At 40.5% G+C, this 20,668-nt stretch overlaps 1 protein-coding gene across 1 annotated transcript in view; it reads right to left on the bottom strand.

The window, feature by feature from the left end:
• CYP7B1 (cytochrome P450 family 7 subfamily B member 1) overlaps positions 1–14,147 on the bottom strand; it is a gene marked incomplete at both ends in the record, with an annotated part of 190,465 nt that extends 176,318 nt beyond the window's left edge. Inside the window, one exon of the mRNA XM_084230555.1 lies at positions 14,035–14,147. Within this exon, the coding sequence (XP_084086681.1) occupies positions 14,035–14,147 (113 nt within the window). The remainder of the gene's footprint in view (positions 1–14,034) is intronic.
• Between the last annotated feature and the right edge of the window lie 6,521 nt (positions 14,148–20,668).

The following is a 20,668-nucleotide window of genomic DNA, read 5'->3' as shown; positions in this document are numbered from 1 at the left end:
CATGCCCACACCCCACTCCAGGTGTCCGCCATCAGGCACACATTCAGGGCCGCAAGGATCCACCGTTAAGCCCAATGGTGGGAGGGCAGAAAAGCCTGATACTTTATCTACCCTACAGGATACCATGAGGTTCTGGGGAATTTTTATGTTCTCTGCCTGCCTCTCCCTCACCCCCATAGGTTTACCCAGATTCTTACCCATACCTGATTTAGATGATAACTTTTTTTTTTTAAATCTTTTTTTTTTTTTAAGATTTATTTATTTATTTATACAAGCACTGGGTACAGTCAGAAGCGAGGGAGGGTGAGAGAATTCACCAGAGCCAGAGCGGGGATCAGAGCAGGCAGAAGGACCAAAGTACACTGCTGAGGGGAGCAGCAGGCGGCAGGAGAGGTCTGCGTGCCATGTGGGACCCTCCTCCGGTGGCCGGAGAGCAACCGGGAATAGAACCAGCGCTGCAGAGGCTGCGGGCAGCTTCTTCGCAACCCAGCGCTCAACTGCTGCACCACCGGGGAGGCCCATAGATAACTTTTGAACTGGGGAGACTTAGATGAGATTTTTGGACTTTGAGTTATATAATAGGTTAAGACTTTTATGGGTATTGGGATGAGTATTTTGCATGTAAGATGGAGATAAATCTTTGAGGATCAGAGGACTGTGAGAGGCAGAATTATGTCCCCCAAAATATCCATGTCTTAATTCTCCAAACCTGTGAATATGTTACCTTTTGTAAAGGTAATATAAGGTATACCTTATACAAAAGGTAATATATTTGCAGATGTGACTCACTTAAGAATCTTAAAATGGGTGGATTATCCTGGATTATCTGAGCAGGTTCAATGTAACTACAAGAGTCCTTATAAAAAAGGAGGCAGGAATGTTGGAGTATGAAAAAAAGATTTGAATTCTGGTGGCCTCTAGTAGATGGAAGAGGTAAAGAAATGAATTCTCCCCTAGACTCACCAAGAGAAGCGTATCCCTGCTTACACCTTGACCTAGGCCAGTGTAGAGGGCAGGAAGACCACAGTGCAGGTTTTCTATGATCCAGCAGACTGGGTAAAGGAGGAGTCAGAGTCCTTAGTGGCTTTTTGCAGGTCTTTTTATTTAGATTACCAGGCAGACAGGCCTCCCAGCCCCCAGCAAGTCTTCACTCTAGGCTCTCCCGCCTTCTCTCAGCTTCTGCTTCTCTTGCTTCTCTCTCGGCTTCTCTTTTGGCTTCTGCTGGCGTCCCCGTGACACCACCCCTAAAAAAATCCCAGTCTCAGCTCAGGTGAATCCCATCTACCTATGCCCACACCCTATTCCAGGTGCCCACCATCAGGCATGCATTCAGGACTGCAGGGCTCCATCAGCTATCCTGATGGCGGGAGGGCAGAAAAGGCTGACATTTTTCCTTACCTTACAACCAGTAACACTGGTGTCCAGCAATGTGTGATTAAAAACTCTATATTACTGTTTCCTCTGCATTATATTTTTATGATTTATTTATTTATGCATACAAGAGCTGGGGTATAGGCCAGAGATGCAGGAGTTGAGAGGATCCACCAGAGACAGAGTGGGGAGCAGAACGGGCAGACTAACTGAAATACACTGCTGAAGGGAGCAGCGGATGAGACTGGAGAGGTCTGCCTTGCCATGTGGGTTTCTCCCTGGCCAGCTGGGGATTGACCACGTGCTGCGGAGGCTGTGGATTGCTTCGTAGTGCGGTGCTTAACCCCTTGCGCCACCAGGGAGGCCCTGCACTATATTTTTAAGCCACTTTCCCCTATTCATTTTAAACCTTCTACAATAGTACTGTTTAAAGTGTTCCTCTTAGAAACATCACTAAGTGTCTTTTTTAATGCGATTATTTAGAAGAATTTAACACTTTTGTGTTTATTTTATATTGTTTTGGTAGAACTAGTTTTTTGTCATATAAAAAACTGGGGGATAGAGATAGGGAAGGAATACCAGAGATGTATTTCCTTTCAAGTCAATTTTGTTACAGACTTTGTTTTAATACATTGTCTTCTATAATAATATATTTAAGTCTATTATAAATGATGTTTTCCTCTGTTTTTATTATTTTTTTGAGGTGACAGTAGTAAATAATGATCTTTTAAATCATTATACCTGGTTATTGAACAAAAATATATCTTATTTTTACTGACTGTCTGGAAATGAGGTTCCCGGAGCCAATGAAATCATATGTTTTAAGTTAGAATCCTTCTATCCCCAACCCACAATGCTGGTTTTGCCAAAGGAAATAAGGATCAGCCTTTAAAAAAAAAATTCTCCAATCTTTGTTTTAAATGTATCATTCTTTCTATATTATAAAAGAAACACCTATGTGCTAATTAAAAATACATATAAGTATAAAAATAATTCATGTCTATAAAATCACTTTTGCAAGTCTGGATTTGGGTTACAGACAGGTTGAAGCAAGTTGAATTAACCTAGCTTTTCCATAGATAACAAAATATTTTATCTAAAGATGATTTAAATGCACGGAAGAACTGGGTCAACCCCTTAGGAACTGGCCATTTCCAGTGAAGCTACTTCTGTCAGCAAGGTGGCTGGCAGCTGGAACTCAAGCAAAAAGCAATATCAGCTGAGGTATCAGAGTATGGGGCTACTGATGTGGCTGGAAATCAAGGGGAAAAAAAGCAAAACAGAAAAAAATATGCACATAAACCCTGCTCAAGTTCTCAGCCAACTCTAGAAGTATACGTCTGCAGGGAGAGCCAAGAAAATCTTAGGGAAGGAATCGGCTAGCACACTAAAAGGACAGAGCAGAGATTTCAGCTTCTCCACCACTGGAAGAATGAAGTTAGTGTTTAAGTGCTGTCAAAGAAGAGAAGCCTGGTAAAAATCTCACCTTTATGAAGGGTAAATCTTATAAAGAGTTAAAGGTCAACATTCTTTAAGAGAAGACAACAAAAATCCAAATGACTGGTCCCATCAAATATGGAAAAGTATAAAGATCAACTAAAATTTTCACAAAGTACTGGTGGAAGTGTATGATATGTCTAATTTCATTGGAAACATGTCAACTTTCCAAAGTGATTGTGGTATAACAGTCTACGCTATGATTCATCAAACTTCTCCTAGGTTTTAAGGTTTAAATACAAGAAAAATAACTAAGTTTATATCTACAAATAGTCTTTAAAAGAATATTTACAGTTTTTTTCATAATAGTCCTGAACTGGAAACAAGTAAATACCCATAATAGAACAACAGATGACCAAATTGTGTTGTTTAATTGTAAGTTAAACTACACTGCAATGAATGAAATACTGATACATGTAATAATATGGGTGAATCTCCAAATCTTTATGTTGAAAGAAAGAAGTCATACACAAAAGGAGATACTGCATAATCCCATTTGTATGCAGTTCAAGAACAGATAAAATTAAACCAGAACACAGGAACTGATTAGAAAGGGGCATGAGGGAACGTAATTATCTGGGTAATAGTTATAGAACTGTACAAATTTATGAAAATGCATTAAATTGTACACTTAAAATCTGTACATTTCATTGTATATAATTGTATATAATTTTATCCCCTAAAATGTCTGAGGTATTTCCTTTCACCCTTTTATATTAAAGAAAAAACTGGGCCTCCCTAGTTTCGTAGGGGTTAAAGACAGTGCTATCAAGCTATCGCCAGCCACTGCAGCACGAGTTTGATCCCAGGCCAGCCAGGGAGCTAACCCACAGGGCACAGCAGACCTCTCCTGTCTCGCTGCTGCTCCCCTCAGCAGTGTATTTCAGTAGATCTGCCTGTTCTGCACCCCACTCTGTCTCCAGTGAATCCTCTCACACACACACCCCCTCCCTGCACCTCTGGCTTACACCCCAGTTCTTGCATGCATAAATAAATAAATAAATCTTTAAAAAGAAAAACAACACAGCAGTCCCTGACATCAAGGAGTCTGCTTGGCACTCATCTGGGACACTATGCTCTTTTGTTAAATACAAACAATTTCGCAAAACAAGCAAAATCACTTGGTGACCATTATAAAGACAAATACAAGATCAATCCTCAATCATGTATACATATTTACAAAATCATGAGTACACTCTAAATTAGTAAAATGACCAAGCATCCCCTAAGACTTGAAGTTTGTTGTTTATTTACCAATTATATACTTAGACTAAATCCATTCCTCCTGGCTTACAGATGACAGCTATTAAGAGGTCCGATATAGAATAGCCCACATTTCTGACAGCATCTTACAACAGAGCACAGCCTTGCTTCCTGATTCCTCCCCTAAATCATACAACACCTGCCCAATTCTCATGAATAGGTAATCTCTAACACTCTTTTACTGAAAATGAATGGTGTTTGCTTCTTATTACAATAATTCAACTTAGCTAACCATGTGTCCATAGTGGTCTTTGGCTGGAGGTTTTTGACACCCTGTTTTGCATATGAACTTATTCTGGTTTGCAGTTTTTTTTTAGTTGGTATATCTAGAATAGGACTTTCCATATCTTCATATAGTCTACATTATATATATTCGGCTACATAATTTTCTAATGTTTGGATTATGCTAGAATTTCTTTAAACCAATATATTTTGGAAATTTCATTTCCCCACATACTTTCACAGTTTTAAATAGCCCTAATAAACAATGCTGTGGTTAAATCTTTAAGAAACTTCACCGTTATTTCAACATGAGAAATTCCTTTAAATAACATTACTGGAGAGGGGGTGGAGCAACATGGCGGCGAGGAGACACTGCGAGTAAGATCTCCCATTAAAAAAAGTTAATAGGGAGGAAAAGCGGCAGGTCCCAGTGAGAACTGGGACACGGAAGATAAACGGACGACTCCAGCAAACTGCCCGAAGAAGAAAGTTGCCATAAAAGAGGACCAGAAGGGAGGGAAGTGCAGAACCCTGCTCCCCTCCCCCGCCCACAGAGGCGGCACTCTCCAACCAGCAGAGAGGAGGGAAACAACAAACCAAAACGGCCAACAAAAACAAACTACGCAGCAAGCTGGACTGTAATTGGAAAGGAAATATTTCAGCCACCACACCCCGTGAACGGGAGCTGGCTGCGGAGAACCCTGCAGGATTCGCCATGGCGGTGAGCTCCAGGCGCCATTAAAGAGAGCCCCGCCCCCAAGGAGGTGGCCAGCACCAGCACACAGCCCTGGGCCGCCTGGTAAGCTTGCTCGGAAAAGCGGCGCGCTGGAAAAGCAGACGCGGATCGGGATCGGGATTGCGCGGAAAAGCAGTGCGGTTGAAAAGCAAACGCGGATCCGGATCGGATCGCAGCTGCCCAGGTCCCCGCGCCTGCGACCTAGGCTTGCAGGGAGACGCACGGAGGCCCTCCCTGAGTGAGCAGGAACCAGGCGCCCAGGCACAGTAGCGGGATTCAAAGGCGCCATTCCCGCACCACTGAACTGGGCTACAGCCTGAGTCCTGGAACTGAGGGCTTTGGAACTGAGACCCTGGGCACGAAATTAGGGGCGTGGGTTCCCCACGACAGTGGGGCACAAGGCAGACACAGCACCCCAAAGCTGTTGAGGTGTACCCTACCATCCCTGCTCTGTTCCCTGTCCCACGGGGTGGAAAATCAGCTCCCCAAGGGCTCTAGGAGAGACCTCTGGGGCCACCTAGCGACTTGAAACCAGCAGAGGCTCCTGAAGGAGCTAGTGGCCAGCTGGGGAGTTAGCCAACGCCGGGCCCCTTCCGACCAGTAGTCTGAGCCCACAGGGGGAGCGAGCACCCACAGCCGGGGCAGACCAGGCACGCAGAAGACTGTGCCTGAGACCGGACGTGCAGGGAGTGTGTCCCACATCATCATTTTAGAACAGGGACATTTCTTCAGTAAAGACTACCTGCAGAAGGCTTCCTCAGGAGCTAGAGGTGAGCGGGGGAAGTTCGCCCACGCCAGACCCCCTCTGGCCTGCAGTCCAAGCCCAGAGGGGGAGCAGGAACCCACCGCCGGGGCAGACCAGGCGCACAGGGGAGTGTGTCCCTACATCGGCATTTTAGAACAGGGACCTTTCTCCAGTAAAGACTGCTTGAAACTGACAGATGACTCCTGGAGGAACCAGAGGGGAACAGAGAAGCCCACCCAAGATGCCGGCCAGTCCCAACAACACAGTGTCCCAATGCATACGGCAAATTAGAAAACAGACAGTAGGGAGGAGAAGAACCACACGCAACCTAGCAACTCTCCAGAGAAAAAGCATACCACAAAAAGAAAACCAGCCCCCAGATTGCAACGACAGTAACTTGGAAGAACTTCTGAGCCTTCCAGAAAGAGAATTTAAAATTGCCGTGATTAAAAAACTGACAGAAGTCATAAAGGAAAACAATGATAAGGGAAAAATAATCAACGATCAGAAGAATGAAATTGAGTCCCTAAAGAGGGAAGTAAAAGAAATGCAGGAGATCAAAGAATTAATGGAAGAACTAAAGAATTCTGGGAAAAGCAATGAAAGCAGAATAGATGAAATGGAAGAACAAATAAGTACTCTTGAAGACACAGAAATAAAAAGAACCAAAACAGAAAAGGAAAGAGAAGTACGAAGGAAAAAGAACAAAGAAAGACTTCGGGAACTATCTGACTCCATGAGGAAAGGAAATATAAGAGTTATAGGAATCCAGAAGGAGAGGAGAGAGAAGTAGGAACAGAGAAAATATTCAAAGAGATAATTGAAGAGAACTTCCCAAATGTGAAGAAGGAGCTGAAAATTGATATACAAAAAGCAAGAAGAACATCAAACTTCCACGACGAAAGGAAAAATACAGCAAGACAAATAATAGTAAAGCTCCCAAGAATCCAGGACAAGGAAAAAATAATGAAGCTGGCAAGAGGGAAGAAACAGATAACATTCAAAGGAAAGCCAATCAGGCTGACATCAGACTTCTCCGAAGAAACACTACGGGCAAGGAGAGAATGGAGGGACATAGTCAACAGACTCCAAGAAAACAGATGCCAACCAAGAATACTCTATCCCGCAAAGCTCTCCTTCCTCTTTGAAGAAAGAATATGGACCTTCCCAGACAAACAGAAACTCCGGAATTTCATTACAATTAACCCCCACTCCAAAAAATACTACAAGGAGTCCTAAAGCCAGAACCTCAGAGGGACGAATAACAATGAAAGAAGGCCAAAAAAAAAAAAAGTTATTAAAAGAATAAATAAATAAAATCAAAGGAAAGACAAACACAATGGCAAATACAGATGTTAACATATCAATATTAACTCTAAATGTAAATGGACTAAACTCTTCAATAAAAAGACACAGAGTTGCAGCCTGGATTAAGAAACAAAACCCAACCTTTTGCTGTCTCCAGGAAACACATTTAGCTACAAAAGATAAAAATAGGCTCAAAGTTACAGGATGGAAAACAATCCTACAAGCAAATGGACCAAAAAAGAAAGCAGAAACAGCTATACTTATATCAGATAAAACAGATTTCAAACTCAAAAAGATAAAAAGAGACCCCAATGGTCACTACATTATGATCAAGGGGACAATACTTCAAGAAGAAATAACACTCATTAACATATACTCACCAAACGAAGGAGCACCAAAATATATCAGACAACTGTTGTCCTCTCTGAAAACAGACATCAGAGAAAACACATACGTAGTGGGAGACTTCAACACACCACTATCAACAATGGATAGATCAACAAGACAAAAAATAAGTAAAGAAACCAAAGCTCTAAATAAGGACCTAGAGCAATTGGGCTTAACAGACATCTATAGAACACTAAACCCCAAAAAAACGGAGTACACATTTTTCTCAAGCGCACACGGATCATTCTCCAGGATCGATCACATACTGGGGCACAAGACAAACATCAACAGATACACCAAGATTGAAATCATATCAACCATCTTTTCTGACCATGAAGGCATCAAACTAGAAATAAACCATAAAAAGAAGGCAAGGAACTTTCCTACCTCATGGAGATTAAAAACCACACTACTGGAAGACCACTGGACTAATGAGGAGATCAAAGAAGAAATTAAAAAATTTTTTGAATTGAACAACAAGGAGGACACCAATATCCTAAATGTATGGGATGTAGCAAAAGCAGTAATAAGAGGAAAATATATAGCAATAGAAGCTCACATCAAGAAACAAGAAAGAACTCAAAGAAACAACCTAATCTCGAAGCTCAAAGATCTAGAAAAAGAACAACAAAAAACCCCAAAACCAGTAGAAGAAAAGAAATAATAAAAACCAAAGCAGAAATAAATGAAATTGAAACTAAAAAAATAATCCAAAAGATCAATGAAACCAAGATCTGGTTCTTTGAAAAAATCAATAAAATAGACAAACCCCTAGCCAGGCTCACAAAGGAAAAAAGGGAGAAAGCACAAATAAACAGGATCATCAATGAAAGAGGAGAAATCACAACGGACACAGCAGAAATCAAAAGAATAATCAGTAACTACTATGAACAGCTATATGGAAACAAGTTTAACAGTCTAGAGGAGATGAACAAATTCCTACAACTCTACAATCACCCAAAGCTAGATAAAGAAGAAATAGAACACCTAAACAGACCAATTACAATTAGCGAAATTGAAATGGTAATCAAAAACCTCCCCAAAAACAAAAGCCCAGGACCTGATGGATTTACAAATGAATTCTACCAAACATTCAGAGACAAATTAGTGCCTATCCTTCACAAACTCTTCCAAAAAATTGAGAAGGAAGGGACAATACCAAACACGTTTTATGAAGCCAACATTACACTAATACCAAAACCGAACAAGGACAACACAAAAAAGGAAAACTACAGGCCAATCTCCCTAATGAACACTGATGCAAAAATCCTCAATAAAATTTTAGCTATCAGAATCCAACAATGTATCCATAAGATAATTCATCACGACCAAGTAGGAATAATTCCAGGGACACAAGGATGGTTTAACATCTGAAAATCAATCAACGTTATCCAACACATCAACAAAAAGAAATATAAAAACCATATGATAATATCAATAGATGCTGAGAAAGCTTTTGACAAAGTGCAACACCCATTCATGATAAAAGCCCTTGAAATTCTTGCGATACAAGGAACATACCTCAACATCATAAAGGCCATCTATGACAAGCCAACAGCCAGTATCATTCTCAATGGTGAAAAGCTGAAAGCAATTCCATTAAGATCTGGAACAAGACAAGGATGTCCACTCTCACCACTGCTTTTCAATATAATACTGGAAGTCCTAGCCAGAGCAATAAGACAAGAGAAAGACATCCAAGGAATCCAAATAGGAAGAGAAGAAGTCAAACTATCACTATTTGCAGACGATATGATATTATACATAGAGAACCCCAAAAACTCCACAGAAAAACTAATTCAACTAATCAGTCAGTTCAATAAAGTGGCAGGATACAAAATCAACACGCAAAAGTCAGTAGCCTTCCTATACACAAACAATAAATCTGAAGAAGAAGAAATCAAAAAAACCATCCCTTTTGTTATTGAAACAAAAAAAATCAAATATTTGGGAATAAATCTAACAAAAGAGGTAAAGGACCTATACAAAGAAAACTATAAAACACTGTTAAAAGAAATAGAAGACACAAAGAAATGGAAAGACATCCCCTGCTCATGGATTGGAAGAATAAACATTATTAAAATGGCCATCCTTCCAAAAGCAATATACAGATTCAATGCTATTCCAATCAAAATTTCAATGTCATTCTTCAAAGAAATAGAACAATTATGGATGAAATTCATATGGAATCACAAAAAACCCCGAATAGCCAAAGCTCTCCTGAAAAAAAGAGAAGGGAATGGAGGCATCACACTCCCAGACTTCAAACTCTACTACAAAGCCATAATCATCAAAACGGCATGGTATTGGAACAAGAAACAGACCAATGGAATCGAATAGAAAATCCAGAAATAAACCCACAGATTTATGGTCAACTAATCTTTGACAAAGGAGCAAAGACTATGCATTGGAGCAAAGAAAGTTTGTTCAATAAATGGTGCTGGGAAAACTGGGTCGCTACATGCAAAAGAATGAAGCTTGACCACTACCTCACACCATACACAAAAATCAACTCAAAATGGATTAAAGAACTAGACATAAGACCTGAAACCATAAAATATATAGAAGGAAACATAGGCGAAACACTACGTGATTTGCACATCAAAGACATCTTTACAGACACATCACCCAAAGCAGTGATAGTGAAGGCAAAGATAAACAGCTGGGACTACATCAAATTAAAGAGCTTCTGCACAGCAAAAGAGACAATAACAAAAACAAAGAGAAACCCCACTGACTGGGAGAATATTTTTGCACCCAACACTAATGATAAAGGACTGATCACAAAAATCTGCAAAGAGCTGATGAGACTCAACAACAACAAAGAAAATAATCCAGTCAAAAAATGGGCAGAAGAGCTAAAAAGAAACTTCTCTGAAGAGGAAATGCAAATGGCCAACAGGCATATGAAAAAATGTTCAACATCACTTGTCATCAGGGAAATGCAAATCAAAACTACCATGAGTTACCATCTTACACCAGTGAGAATGGCACATATTAAAAAAACTAGCAACAACAAATGTTGGCGAGGGTGTGGAGAAAAAGGAACTCTTCTGCACTGTTGGTGGGAGTGTAAACTGGTCCAACCACTGTGGAAAGCTGTGTTGAGATTTCTGGACCTACTAAACATAGAGCTTCCGTATGATCCAGCAATTCCACTCCTAGGTATTTACCCAAAGGACACAGAAACATCAATTCCAAAGAACACCTGCACCCCTATGTTTATAGCAGCACTGTTTACAATAGCTAAGCTTTGGAAACAACCCAAATGCCCAAAAATAGATGACTGGATCAAGAAGATGTGGTACATATATACCATGGAATATTACTCAGCATTCAAAAAAGATAAACACATGCAATTTGCAGCAACATGGATGGCGCTGGAAGGGATCATGCTCAGCGAAATAAGCCAAAAAGAAAAAGAAAAATACCGGATGGTCTCACTCATAGCAGGAATCTAGAAAACTTAAATAAGGGACCAGGAAAATGAATAACTGTAAGAAAGTGAAAATCAAAATCAACAATAAACTATGAACCAGAGACACTTTTAGGGGGCGGGGGCGGGAGGGGAGGGATTGGGGTCAGAATGTGGGGGCTGCAATGTATGGGGACTATAACAATAAAATTTATTATCTAAAAAAAAAATAAATAACATTACTGGAATCATTGGTTCAAGGAATATGAAAACCTGACATGGAAAGATATCTAAAATGCATTATAAAATGGAAAAAGAAAGTTGAAATGCAGAATGTATTTTCCTACATTTTTATTAACATATTCAAACATACTAGTGTAAGCATAAAAAAATCTATAAGAACATATAAGGATGCAGCACTTCAACAACAGCTAGGACATGTATACAGCCTAAGAATCCATCATTAAACAACCAGATCAAGAAGATGTGGTATCTTCACACCATGGAATACTATACAGTCATAAGGAAAGATTAAATGCAGCCATTTCCAACAAAAGCAAGGGAACTTGTGGGAATTATATATAGTAAAGCAAGTCAGAATGACAAAACAAGTACTAGATATTTACAAAGAAGAAAATTTGATAAAGCAAAATGCTCACAAAACTACTAGACATTAGAAGACACTGTGAGAGCTCTGATGTTGAGGAAAAAGGGGGAGAAAGAAAGGGACAAAGTGATAGAAGGGATGATAGCAAGGGAAGAAAAGCTTCTTTCCCCAAAAGGATAGAAACAATAAAAAGAAAAAAGAATATAGGGGCCTCCCTGGAGGTGCAAGGGGTTAAGTCTCAGCACTATGAAGCTATCAGCAGTCTAATCTCCAGCCAGGGAGTTAACCCACATGGCATAGCAGACCTCTCCTGTCTGGCCCTCTGCTCCCCTTAGCAGTATACTTCAGTAGATCTGCCTGTTCTGCTCCCCTCTCTGTCTCTGGTGAATCCTCTTACCCTCCTGCACTTCTGGTCTACACCCCAGCTCTTGTATGCATAAATAAATAAACATTAAAAAAAAGAATATATGTGACTCTCTCACATACACACACACATACTGCTTTCTTTTTTTTTTTTTTTTTTAATTTTCTAGAGGCATGTCTTATTTATTTATTTATTTGTTTGTTTGTTTGGTTTATACATGCACTGGGTACAGTCAGAAGCATGGGAGGGTGAGAGAATTCACCAGAGCCAGAGCAGGGAGCAGAGCAGGTAGAAGGACCGAAGTACACTGCTGAGGGGAGCAGCGGGCGGCAGGAGAGGTCTGCGCGCCATGCGGGACCCTCCTCTGGTGGCCGGGGAGCAGCCGGGGATAGAACCGGCACCGCAGTGGCCGCGGGCAGCTTCGCAACCCAGCGCTCAACCGCTGCGCCACCGGGGAGGCCCACATACTGCTTTCTTAATGTGGTATCATGAAGAGCATTTTCCTAGAACATTGGAGTGAAATGTCCAAGGATAAAAAATAGGAACAAGAACATGACTCTTTTACTGGGACAAATGAAGTTATGTTTTATACACTGAGATTAAACTTCTCTAGGCTGCAGTACCCTGTAGGTTTGTAGAATTAGAGTGCTCCTATTAGGAAGTAATTAAAAATTGAATACCTCAGCAAAATGTTGTTTATTTGTATAGAGAAAGATAAGCCTATTCTCAAAGCGCAGAGGGAAGAAGTCTACTTTGCCCTTTAACTTTTCCAACTGCTCCAAGGTCCACATTCTTACCCCATTATCATCAGTGATCCAGAATGCCCTAGTCAACTTACCTGCTCCAGCCCTGCAAGTAAAGTGGGACTAGAACAAATAGCTTTTTTATCTACCTTTCTTTAAAGATATACCTAAAAGTACACCTTAACTGATTTTGGGTGACACTGAGGATAGAAAAGAAGGTGTAATCTACATAAAACCAAGTAAGAAATTTAAAGTGTCCTAAATCCTCATCTTGAGCTCTCAGGCAAGATCAAAACCTTTGGAAAAGGAAAAGGGCCAGACAACAGGGCGCATTCCATGCCCTTTGAAACTCATACTTCTGAAATACATTCTCTGAAAACTCACATGGGATGAAAAGTAAAATCTCCCTTCTAGAGTATTCATCCATGGACATTTTGGAAATTTCCATAAACACTTGCATGCAGTACAAATGGTGCTATTTTCACAAAAGTATAAAGAAAAAACCCACATCACATCACTCTCACATGTGTCTACAGATACATGTGTATGAATACCTACACATACACATTACATGTAGGCATGTGAATGCATATGTGAGATATAATTACAAAGTAGCCATTACCACTGAATAAAATTTGCATGCTTTGTTTTTCAAAAGCTATGAAGAGCCTGGTAGTATCAAAAAATTACTTACGCCTTAAAAAAGGGAAAACAGTGATTTCAAAGAAAATGATTTTCTTTTGAACTTCTGTTTCTATTGACACATTTCAAATCAGAAGTGATTATTGTTTTTGTGCAAAAAAAGTATAAAGCAGATGCGTAAAACACTCTCTAAACACATGCAGCATTCACAAAAATCCCATGAAGTTCTTTTATTTCGTTTTTTTTTTTTTTTTTTTCAAATTAAATAAAGTGAGGCACAGCGAGCCACCGGGTTATTGTTGATATCCTATATTGGCATTTTCTTTAAACCTTTCACATTTAACTGGACGAAATGTAAGAAAATTCCCCTCCCTGGTAGGCCACCAAGCACCAACTCACGGTCACCAGGCACCAAAATGTGTCTGCTAGGAAGCCGAGCGTGATGCATAATGCAAACTGCAAACCTTGGGCTTATTACAACCTACACTGGAGCCGCAACTCGCGTCCCTTCCCAACGCTTTAATATGTATGCGTATGTATGACAAAGAGGCAGAAGAAGCCTTTGTTATGACGCACGACCCCCAAAGACGCCAGTGCCCCGCAGCAAGTTCTATCTGCGCTCGAATCACCGAGGGGCTCTCCTCGCCTTCTGGGTCGCGCGCGGGCCGCGGGGCCCAGAGCGCATGCGTGGCCGGAGCCGCGGGGCCGCGCGGCGGGGCCGGCGGGGCGCTTACCTGGTGCGCCCGGGGCGCAGGCACAGGGCCAGGAGCAGCAGGGCGGCGACTAAGGCCACGGTGGAGAAGCTGAAAAGCGGCTGCAGCAGCAGCTCCATCGAGAAGGGGCCCATGTCCGCCGCCACGTCTACCACTGTCCAGTCCGCGCGGCCGCTTGGGCAGCGGGGGGCGAGCTGGGCGGCTCGGGCGGCGGCTCTGCGGGCGTCTTAGGCTGCGCGCCCTCGGCCCGGGCGGGAAGGACTGACCTCCGCGCGGTGCTGGGGGAATGTCACCGCGGGCCCCGAGGATAAGTCGCAAAGTTCCTGGACTCCCCTCCCCCGGCCCGCCCACCCACGCGCACCGCCCCGCTCCGCGACCGCCTACTGCCGGGTCTGTTCTGGAAAAAGGCTCCCTGACTTCCTCCGGGCGGGAAGAAGGACCAAAGAAGGGGGGTGATGGGGTTAGAATTTCCCAAGGAGTTTCTGAAGGCCTGGAGGAGGGGGATTTCTGGTCTGAGTTGGAAGTGAGTCACTTGGGCTTCTCATCATCCCTGAGCCCGCGCCCCTCAAGAGGAGTTAACCCGGCTTACCCCTGGAGAAGGCTGGGGCTGTGCCCAATGGGCGCTCACAGGGCTTCTGTCTTAGGAAGTTGGGCGTCTGCATGTCCTGTTCCCAACCTGTTGGCGGCTGCCTCTTTCACCCTCCACAACCTGTATTTTTATTGTTGAGAGCCTACTGTGTGTGAAAGTCTCCATCCAGAAGTCTGGGATGCAGAGACCAGGGGCATGACTAAGTTCTGAGCAGGTTTCCAGGACGGGAAGAGAGCAGACAGGTAAAGGAAATATTGTAGAACAAAGCCAAGGGTTAAAACAAAAAAAGTTGTAGAAGGCCCTAAGGTTGTTTTTAAAAATAGGGAAAAGAAAGAACTTTCCCAGTTTTTTTTTTTTTTCTTCTGTGTAATGGGCATTCACCGTGCCTTTCAAATTTTTATTTATTTTTTTAACTTAATGTTTTATTAATTACATTTTTTTCTTATACACTGTGGTCCCCATAATTCTCCCCCCACCTTATCACCCAGGAACTATCACTATATTCCCTGATGTTCTTCCCTCCTGTCTTTTTGTCCACTCTCCCACCCCCTCCTGTGTTGTATGCCTCAGGTCTATGGTCAACTTGCTAGTTTTGACTTTTTCTTGACCTTTTCGTTTGGTTTCTCTGTATTCCACATACAAGTGAGACCATTCGGAATTTATCTTATTCCTTCTGGCTAATTTCGGCTAGCATAATCCCTTCCACTCCATCAATGTTGCTGCAAATGGCATGAGTTTGTCTTTTTTGATCATCGAGTAATATTCCATTGTATAAATATACCATAATTTTTTTATTCATTCATCTATTTTGGGGCATTTAGCTTGTTTCCCACATTTTGGCTGTTTAAATATTGCTGCAATAAACAGAGTGCAGGTCAAATATTGATTACATTTCAAGAACTAACTGTAATCAACATTTTTCAGTATTTTAGAGAACATATGATGAGGTTCAGTTTAAATAATTTACCCTAGTCACTTCCTTAATAAAAAACTAAAAATAATTTTCATTAATGCTATTGCAAAAATATTTGTATTCTTTATGCAAGATTTAGTGTCACAATTCTCCTTATTAGTGCACCAACTTCAGAATTGGTCTCTAGGCCTATGATCTTATTATACCTTTTCAGTCTGTCCTCTCCCATTGCCACCTTCTTGGTACACAGACCTATCCTCATTTTACTTTGTTTAAAGCTCAAAATGATGGCCTTTGATAGTGTCATAAGTCATGGACCTGCAATGAGAAACCCTCCATAATTTGTCTCTATTCTACAACTGCATCGCTCATGCTTGATTTACATTGTCACTCACAGGCAGCCCTTTCACACTTTATGATATTCCCTCTACTTGAAAAAAATGTTCCTCTCTCCCCTAAGTGCTAAAGTTCTTCCTGCCTTTCAAAGTACAGCTCAAATCTCCCTTCTAGAATTAACCTTAACTCTTCTTTTGTATTTAATCTCTCCCTTCTCCATATTTATTACATCGTCACAGCTTTTTACCCCATCATATTTCCCCACTATTATCTGAGTTACAGAAGGTGGGAACCATCTCCTAGATAGCCTGTCTGTACCCACTCTCCTCACCTCCTCATCATCCTCACCTCCTCATCCACCACCCTGGAGTTGAAACAGTGTAGTTCAAAGTACTGACTTTGTTTCTGACTCTTAGTGCTCTATAACTGAAGTATGGCTGCATTGTTATTCTTACCTTAAAGCTGTGGATGACTGGGTTGATATTATAACCCTGATGTTTATGAGCATCTTAGTTTTCATTTCTATTCCGGGGTCTTTCTTCTGGCTCACCTTCCAGACACTGTAGAGTTAATTTTCAAGGAAATCCAGAAGGGTATTGTGAGTCAGAAGGCCACTCTCTCTCTTCCAAGAGAAAGCAATTGGTTTACAGCAGAGCAAGTTTACAGGACTGTATCCATGTGTGCATCTTTCTGTAACCACAGCAGATAGCCACTTATTTGCAAAATAAACATCAGCTTGGGCCTCCCCGGTGGCGCAGAGGTTGAGCACTGGGTTGCGAAGCTGCCCGCGGCCTCTGCAGTACTGGTTCGATCCCCGGCCCTCTGGTGAGGGTCCCACATGGTGTGCAGACCTCTCCTGCCGCCTGCTGCCCGCTGCTCCCCTCAGCAGTGTACTTCATCACTCTGCTTGTTCTACTCTCCACTCTGGCTCTGGTGAATTCTCTCACCCTCCCTTGTCTCTGACTGTACCCAGTGCTTGTATAAATAAATAAATAAATCTTTAAAAAAAAAAAAAGAATCACTATTTAAAAAAAAAAAGTCAGCTTTCATACTTTTCCATTTGATCTCCTATATCACTTTTTCTGTTAAAAAATGTGGGCAAAAAAAAATAAGTAGTAATCAATTTATTGAACTCTTACTATGTGCCACACACTGTGCTAAACATTTTATTTCACTACATTAATAGCAACAGAGACTTGCAGTTAATCATGCTGTCTTAGAGAAGTGGAAGAAGGAAAAAACTACAGTCACCTACTAGATGTAGGTGAGTCATATTTCTGTGGTATTTGTATAGTACTTTGGACTCTTGATAGTATTCACTTAATGTATTTGAATGTTTCTCTTGTATTTTCCATTTCTAATAGAAGGGACTTAACTGGCATGGTTGAAACAAAATCTAAAGATTTTACTTCTGTAACCCTATATCAGGTTCAATCGAGTTCATTTCATTTTACCTCCATAATATGCCCTTACCCCCATCACTTCTCTGAGAAATGGGTTGTTGACTCTTTATATATGCTCCCCCTTCCTCCATAGTAACAGTCTTCCATTTTTAATTCAACATGAGACTGTCAGTTATAAGGATTGTATTCTTAGCCTCTTTTGTAGTTAGATATGGTCATGAAGCATAGTTCTCATCAGTAGGTTAAGTATAAACTGTCATTTCAAGAAAGTACCCCTAACAGAACTGAATGGGCCTCGCAAATATTTTTATTTGCTAAATCTGGCAACTCTAGCTTAATCTCAACACAAGAGTTTATAAGGGATTATAAAATGCCCTCCAGAAACCATTCACAAATTGTTCCTTTCTCGTTTATCAATGCTAGTGTCTTGTGTATCTTGGCCACATTAAATATACCAAGGTGAACACTCAGATGTGACAGAATGTTGGAGTGGCCTTTTAGACTTTGAAATATCCAGATATAGAAATGTGTTCAGAATATGTAAAAACTGACTTAATCATCTTTATTAGAAAATATCATGAGGTACATGGAAAACAAGGTAACTGGAGTTTTCGAAATTGAAGTGAAAGCAGAGGGTGAAATGGAGAGGGTGATACGCAGGAGTATAAAATAAGAACCATGGGAATCCAGATAATGGGTTAAATTACAAAGCCTCTTCCACCCCACGATCCTTATTTACTAGGTGGCTTAACTGCCTGCTACTTTTTCTGTTCTCTTTCTAATGTGCAGCTAGAGTTTGAATCCTGCTCTGTCTCTGTCTCCCTTTGTCTCTCTGTCTCTGTCTCTGTGTGTGTGTGTGTGTGTGTGTGTGTGTCAACTTTATTGAGTATTTGCTATGTGGCAGACACTGTTTTACAACTTGAGATTAAAAAATTAATTCATGTCCCTGGAGTTTACGCTTTAGTATGGAAGACAGACATAAATAAATAAACAATATAATTTCAGATAGTAAAAGATAAAAGCCAAAGGAAGGAGTGAGGCTTTCTCTTTCGATTCTAACAGGTCTATTTGGAAATCACCAAAACCTAAGTAATGACTATTTGCTCCTTTATTTCCATGTGTATAGTCCTAATTCTCCTGTTCAGACTGAAAATTTTCATACCTGGATTGAGAACTCCAATTCCACCTACTTAATCAACTTTTGTTAAGTACAAATTATGTCCATGACACTGTACCTGGCCTGCTGGAGTTATTAAAATGAATGACATGGCCTTCCCTTCAAAAAGCTGGGACTAAGAGGACTAAGGATTGATATTGGAAAGGAGGAAGAAAAGATGCTAGTAAACACAGGATTATAGTGTGACAATGAGCGGATTTAAGAATGTGTACCCATATGGCTTCAATCTTGTGAGTTCCTGGGAAACAAATAATTGGCTGGGGAAAGGGTGGATTATAGGCTTCAGTTGTTGGGAAACATTTGAAAGTACCACTGTGGAAAATGTCAAAGCGGAATTTTACACATTCTTCTGCCAATATCAGGAATTTCCTAAAATCACATTTGAGTACTCAGTCTTAAAAGGTCCTATTCAACTTTTGACATGAAATATAACTTGGGTTTTGAATCATATTTATAGCTATGATAACTCTCTCCCCTTCTTCATGAACTTTGTCTTAACTTTGATTATTTTATGTTTTTCTGTTAGAGGTAATACCACCCCCCTGGGCAAAATTGTGAAGCCGAGAAAGGGACTAACATAGAAAATGAAAGGAATGTGCATCAAAAGGACCTATTGGGTGCTGGATACAGCTTCATGTTTCATATACATTGTTTCATTAAATCTTCAAAACCAATCTCTGAGGTAGGTGTTGTTATTCACCTTTACATAAAAGAAAACTCCTTAAAGAGTTTCAAAGCACCCATGGTTATTTAATTCTCACATCTGATGGTGAAGTTGTCTCTCTTTTCACCATCTTGCCCTCATTAGTGTTTTCATTCACTAACGTTTTACTATGTCTGTTCAGTCATTCTTGCTTCCATCTTATAAAGTAAAATTTAGGTAAAACTTGAATATAATTATTTTAAATCAGTTTTAAAAATGTTGGGACACATTGGTCTGATTATCTCCAAGAGGAAGGAAAAGATTCAAGAGTTTTGTGATTTCTTGTTTAATAGTCTTAGCATTACTGATACAAACTTGAGTTTTGAATATGCTGCTTATAAATACACAATCCCATGATAAATCATGTTCAGTCTTATGATCTGAACCTACTCTCCAGGCCAAAAAATCAAGAATCATTTTCTGTCTCTGATTTATTGGTTTTTCCAACATTTAATTTGCTGCAGTACCCAGAACCTAGATTTCTGTGTCAAAATTCACAAGGATCTCTGTGATCAGTCATTTATCTAAGAACCATTCCCTCCACTCTCACCTCCAGCCACCTCTGTTCACTAAGGGAGAGTTTTATCAACTCAAAAGCATTTTTTATGGGAATAATAGTTTTTGAAGAATCAACAAGTCCTTATCTGAAATAAAATCTGCCAACAACCACCTTCACATCAGTTTCTACTATTTCTGTCTGTTATAGGAAAGGTCCTGGAAAACTGACTCAGAGTGACAGGGCAGAGGGAGAAGTTGTATCAGATAGTGTCACAACAAAAGACTTAGCTGATAGAATGACCATATCTAGAATTTAGATGACCCTTCAGAATTGTTCCAACATAGGGTGAAGGGTTCAGGCCTTTGACCTCCATCTCAACATTTCACTGGTTGTGGTCTACCCTCAAGAAAGTTATTTTTATCTGAAGGTGACTCCTAATGCTGCAGGTGATAATCCCAGAAATTGGAAGTATAAGTGTTCCCATCCTGACACAATCTGAGCAGCATAACACAGGGTCCACTAAACATAGTGCCCACTGCAGGGCCACAGAATATATCAAGGTCAGGTAGCACATAGGTGATGATGTTTCTTGCATTTATTCATTTTGAAATTGTTATCTTTCTTACCAGCAGAACTATTATAGTAACACTGGCCTTTCAGTTCCTGAGATGATACAGCATTATTTATATTTATTAAATGATTCCATTGTTAAAGAAAAAATTTATATTATTTATTTGTAAAAATTTTATCACAATATTGTACCAAGAAAGTATCTAAGGGAAGAGGACCAGTTTGAGTATTTACTCTTATTAGGAACACAGAAAAATTAGTTAGATTAGCTATAAAGGTAAAGGAATGACTTTAAAAATCACTCAATTTTTTTTGTATTAATTAAAAAAAAAATTCTTACATCATTTTTCCTTTTGTACATTATTTCATTTCTCCCCTCAAGTGTAGTCCCCATAATTCTCCCACCACCACAGAACTGATGATCATCACCATAGTGCCTTGTGTTCTTCCCTCCCCTGTTTTGAA

The sequence above is a fragment of the Talpa europaea genome, assembly GCF_964194135.1.
Source record: "Talpa europaea genome assembly, chromosome: 3".
Classification (NCBI taxonomy): Eukaryota; Metazoa; Chordata; class Mammalia; order Eulipotyphla; family Talpidae; genus Talpa; species Talpa europaea.
The sequence above is the reverse complement of the archived record's forward strand: the minus strand, read 5'-3'. Positions and strand labels throughout refer to the sequence as shown.